The sequence below is a fragment of the Octopus bimaculoides genome, chromosome 7 (genome assembly GCF_001194135.2).
Source record: "Octopus bimaculoides isolate UCB-OBI-ISO-001 chromosome 7, ASM119413v2, whole genome shotgun sequence".
Classification (NCBI taxonomy): Eukaryota; Metazoa; Mollusca; class Cephalopoda; order Octopoda; family Octopodidae; genus Octopus; species Octopus bimaculoides.
The window spans coordinates 3,715,172-3,721,214 of record NC_068987.1 but is presented as its reverse complement, the minus strand read 5'-3'; the positions used below and the strand labels follow the sequence as shown (position 1 = coordinate 3,721,214).

Here is a 6,043-nt window from a genome sequence, read left to right as displayed (position 1 = left end):
ATATATATATATATATATATATATAAACCAAAAATACTCAATGATCCCGGCATCTTTAATAATTTCTTTCAAATGGAAAGAAAACGGTTAGAGGTAATAATTCATAAATATATTGTATTTCTCCAACTTCTGACTGTTTTATCAATATATATCTGTATATTCCTACACTCTACTCACACTCACACACACGATGGTCTTTCTCACAGCTTTTGTCTCCTAAATTTCATGAAGCTTTGGTCAAATGAAGGCAATGGTAGAGGAAAAGCTGCCTCGCCATGGGATTGAACTCAAACCACATGCTTTCAAAGCAAACTTCTTACCACACAACCATACGTCTGGGTGTCTAAGTGTGGTATTTACAATATACAGCTATACACACACAGATCGCAAACCTATTTAATATCTAACATTATCACTTCTATTTGACACGCACATGCGTCCACGTTTTCCAACATGAATATACACAGAGCCATGCCATGCAAGGACATTGGGAATTATGAAGGAATCAAGAAAAGAACTCGATACCAAACAACGATTTACCATTTAACCCTAGTTTTTTTGTGGCATCTTGTTTAATGTCTCATTTCATCTGAAAAGGGGAAAGCAATTTTAAAGTTTAACCAACATCAACAACGATATGATTAAGAATAAAACCGTACCTAAAGTCGGTTGTATTTCCTGTCACTGAAAAGTTATAAACAGTTATTGTATTTTGTAAACAAACATATTCGGACGTTTATATCTATGTGCATGCGTGAATGTATGTATGTGCACTCCTATGCATGAATACACAGAATTGGTTTCGAATTTTGGTACAACACTAGCAATTTTAGGGTGTGGGGGGAGCAAGTCGATTACATTGGCCCCCAGTGCGTGACTGGTACTTATTTTATTGACCCTGGAAGGATGTAAAGTAAAATTGATCTCAACGGAACTGGAACTCAGAATGTAACATATAACATCTCAAGGTACATCTTTTTCTCTGATGAAATTATGCTCATGTCACATAAATGCAAATTCAATGTATAAATTTGTAATTAAATTATTGAGTATTAATCAAAACGGCTGTAAGAAGTAAAGTAATAAATAATTTTTAACTTCCTACTCTCCATTTTCTTTTCTTCATTTAACTATATATATATATATATATATATATATATATATATATATATATATATATATATATATATATATATATATATTACAGGGCATCATATGTGATGCACAGGATACTTGGCAGATAATCAAAGGTTGCAAAACAGAAGTATATTACCCACTAATTAATAAAGTACCAACATATATTGCCCACATACTAAACCAAATTAATTCCCATGAACTAGAAGTCCTGAAAACAAGCATGGATGTTTACAATAAGATTATGGAAATGATTTGAACGAATAAAGAGTTAATTCTGATTATTTTCTTAGATTGATTTTAGATTAGAATTAAAAATGATAAAAAAAAAAATGAAAAGTAATAAATGACTTTGAAAATATTCAACGATTAACTGAAAAATAAAAAGAAAAATGTGGTATCAACTCACTTGCTCTAATGATATCTTCTAACTGACGACCTTTCAATTCAAGTTCTCTTAGTTTAGCATCAATATCAACCACTTCAAGAGGAATTTCAGAAGAGGTGAATGTTTTCTAAAATTAAATAAATAAAATTTAACTGAAACATGACTGTAAATAGTGAAGAAAAAACAACAGAAAACAAGGCAATGATATTTAAACTGATAAGAGTGATTCAAAATATAGAAGAGATTAAATATAGAGCTATATTAGCAAGCTTGTTTGCTATGCTGTGCTGGAGAAACACAGAATTGGTTTGCTTCTGGCTGACCTGAAAAATGGGAAATGGAATGGCACTCAGAAAAATTAGCAACACATACATCTATTGAAATGTCACCTTTGAGTAAGCAAATCAACAGCATGGATTGTGTGGTTGTTATGTTTTGTACATTTGACATAGTCCAATACATAGAAATAAATAAATAAAGATGATGAATGATGTAACAGAAGCAATGGAACCCAAAATAGATAATAAAAGAAAGAATACATTATATATTTGCTTAACCACTCGTTGAGCAGGGTGGTGTAGACTCATCTTGGAGCACTTTATTCTAAGTGACCAGACATAGCCTTCTTTTGAATTTGTCACCCTAAGGAATAAAAAGTTATCTTTAAATAATCATGCCACAAGGCAAGCCATACACAAAGTCACGAGGAGCTGCATGTGGGCCAAGAACAGACTGCCTATGCCATACACTGCACAATACCCAGCCACAGGTCGCCTAAGCCTTAAACTGCATGTGGCCCAACCACTGGTTGCCTGCACCCCGCACTAACATCCTTTTCAGGACACAGAGCTACCCAGGTCCACTACATCAGACGTATTAGACAGAGAGCCAGTAGGTTGTTTTTTTTTAACCTTTTGCTCTCTTTGTATCTATTTGCTGGAACCATTTTGTGCCAGGCAACACTACTACTACCACTGTTAATAATAATAATAATAATAATGATGATGATGATGATGATGATGATGATGAGCTATCAGCAGGGTATGTGGGTCATCTGTAGTCAACTAGTCTGATGAAAGTGGTATGTTTCAAGCGTTGGTTCTTTGCCAATAATTCTGATGGGAAACATTTAGCATCAAAGTTTATTTTGTGGTTTAGTAGAAACAAGTTAAGACTGATAAGACGATAAGACAGAAGGGAAATAGGGCACGTACATGTGTGTGTGTGTGTGTGAGCGAGGGAGAGAAAGAGAGTATATGTAAGTATGTGTGTGTGTATGCGAGAGAGTGAGTGAGGGAGAGAAAGAGAGTATATATATATATATGTGTGTGTGTGTGTGTGAGCAAGGGGGAGACAGAGAGTGTATGTGTATGAGCAAAAGAGAGTGTATGCGTATGTGTGTGAGCGAGGGGGAGACAGAGAGAGTACATGTGTGTGTGAGCGAGGGGGAGACAAAGAGAGTATTTGTGTCTGACCAAAAGAATGTGTGCATATGCGTGTGCAAGAGAGAGAGAGTACATGTGCGTATGTGTGTGTGTTCTTGTGAGTGCAACAAATCTGCCTATGTAATATTCATGCTATTGTTGTTATTCTTCTTCCTGTTAACAAACCGTTTCACTATAATATCTCCATGAAAATCTCTTGGTAGAGCTGCCCATCAATAATTGATTGCACCAGAGTTTATTCTAACTGAATACTTCACTACACCATGTTAATGGAACCGTTTCCAATTCTTCTTCCATTAAACTAACCCTAACTTCTGCGATGGCCTCATTTCGTACAAACTCTTTCCTTTTTTCACATCAATGATTCAGTTGCCGTCACTGCCAAACACACTCACTTATCTATGCACTCCATCCACAATCTAGAGCATAATTCGAACTTTCCATTCTGTGACAGAAATCATTGGCAAGGTGTGGCTGTGTGGTAACACGTTTGCATCCCAACCGCATGGTTCCAGGTTCAATCCTGCAGTGTGGCACCTTAGGTAAGTATCTTCTACTATAGTCTCAGACCAACCAGTGCCTTCTGAGTGTCTTTGGTAGATGGAAACTGTGTGGAATCAGTCACATGTATGTATATTAAGTGTGGGTGTAGGTTTCTGTGCAATCCCAGATAACATAAAAAAAAAAAGAGACAACAGCACTCACTTTTGGAATTATTGAATTTATTGTTGTGTGGCTATGTGGTAAGAAGCTTGTTTTCTAACCAGATGGTTCTGGGTTCAGTCCCACCGCGTGGCACCTTGGGCAAGTGTCTTCTACTGTCGCTTCAGGCTGACCAAAGCCTTGTGAGTGGATTTGGTAGATGGAAACTGAAAGAAGCCCATCGTGTATATACGTGTGTGTGTGTGTATTTGTGTGTCTCTGTTTTTCCCCCCACCATCGTTTGACAGCTGATAAAAGATATTAACCCAAGCTAAAACAACACATCGATTTAGTTCAAGTAGAGACCCTTTCAGAACCCCATGGATTAGAAATGCTGCTTTCAGAACCTGCTGTAACCATTAGCGTACCAGACAAAATACTGAGTGGCATTTCGTTTGTCTTTATGACCTGATCTCAAATTCCACTGTGGTTGAATTTACCTTTCGGGATAAATAAACCCCAGTTAAGTAATTGACTTCCCCCCTCCCCTCAATGGGGTGGTCTTCACTGGAATGCTTTTTACCATAGAACTGCGCAATCAGGGATGACTTGGGCAAACAATAACAACATTGTTACAGATATATCACCTTATTTATCTGAAGAGGGACTTTGTTCTCAGACACAAAACCCTGGTTGACATAGCAAATGCTCTTCTTTAACTCTTTTGATTCCCAGCCACTTGAAACCATCCTTGGTTCTAGGCTATAAATCCAGTATTTAAATGGCCTAAATTAAAAGCTTTTCTCTAAATTTTATGTTAAATTTTCCTAATAATGACAAAGTTATTTTTATAAATTCTTTGTTGTTTTCAAAATGAACTGAAACAAAGACATTGCATTCCAACAGAAATATGCTAATGAATGAGTTAAAGGAAACTTCAAATGTTGCTTTGGTTTTTTTTTTTTTTGTTTTTACCAAAATTTATACTTGCTGATATTAGATATCAGTAATCTGCAGAAATCTAACCCCACCCCCTCGTTATTCTACGATATGTTTAATCTCTCATATCTTGGTTTCCACAAAAGCTGCAGATTCATTCATCTCATCCAGAGATTAGTTGTATACAAATTCTGTTCCACATAAGACTGACTCCAGGATTAACATTCAGCAATTAGTTGTTCCACATAAGACTGACTCCAGGATTAACAAAACATATTTTTTCAAATTCATTAATTCATATTTTTATTTGGTTTGCTCACGTTGTAACTGAGATTTGAAAAATTTTAAATATTCTTGTAAATTTTGATGATTTTAATAATGTTTTTCAATGGTTTAGTCAGGCAGCACCCACCAATGTTCTGTTTCAGAGCCTCTCAGACACCATCAGAACAACAACCTCTGGATAATCGGTCTAGATAATTGCTTCAACCTACACTCTAGCATGTTCTGCAAACTTTAACCTATAAACGTCAGGGGAGCGATTAACCAAGAACTGCTGTCTCCTGGGAGCAACTGTCAAGGAACTATCAGAGAATGAGTGAGGTTGCCCTAGGACCCTCCAAGACTTATGCAAGGCAACAAGAAAAAGGCAAGGTGTTGACTGAGGGATAGATTAAGTCTGCCATGCAAAAAGTCAAAGAATAAACAATAAAGTTAAAAAAAAAAATGAGAAAAAATATAAAACAGATAGGTTGTATGAGTAATAAACCAGTTATTAAAGTTCATAATGTTGAAATTCCTTTCTCCTCATGACATATCAATTTATTTAATGTTGCGAATTATACACAAGAATAATGAGATAAGACACGTATCATCATCGTTGTAATGTCCATTTTCCATGTTTGCATAGGTTGGAGGGAATTTTATCATTGAGGCACGTTTCCTATGCTTGGATGCTTTTCCTGTCACCAACCCTCACCTGTTTCCAAGAAAGATAATCCCCTATGGCCAGACATGTTCTTACAAACTATTAGAAATGAACGACACTGCTTATGTGATAATGACATTCATAACTATCATGTGATGCCAAGACAAGGAAATACAAACATACACACATACATATGTATGCACATATTCTATTACATCTTTGCATCACTATGCCCCCAGAAACAGCTATGGGATCTTAACAAACTATAAACATCTATATGGATTTACAATATTCTCTGCACTCCACCAGTATTGATAAAATTTTAATACGGTTTTTATTATAAGTAGGACTATATATCATATATCCTTAACATATTTATACATTTATATATCAATATATTTTTAGCACATGATTTTGCACACATAATTATTTTACAACAGAATATATTTTAGTAACCTATCTTTTGTCCCATCATAATTTTCCCTATGCCTCAAATATACTGAGCACTTCAATGTGTCCTATATATAGGAAAAATTTCATCTCTTGAAAATAAATTTTATATATATA

At 35.4% G+C, this 6,043-nt stretch overlaps 1 protein-coding gene across 5 annotated transcripts in view; it reads right to left on the bottom strand.

The window, feature by feature from the left end:
* The window catches only part of LOC106871587 (MICAL-like protein 2), a 63,089-nt gene that overhangs the window by 19,678 nt on the left and 37,368 nt on the right, over positions 1 to 6,043 (bottom strand). For 4 of the 5 annotated variants that reach the window (XM_014918100.2, XM_052969163.1, XM_014918099.2 and 1 more), the window contains one exon: positions 1,544 to 1,649. In XM_014918100.2, the coding sequence (XP_014773586.1) occupies positions 1,544 to 1,649 (106 nt within the window). Of the gene's footprint in view, positions 1 to 540; positions 590 to 1,543; positions 1,650 to 6,043 lie in introns of all 5 variants that reach the window. The other variant, XR_008264550.1, reaches the window with a different exon arrangement.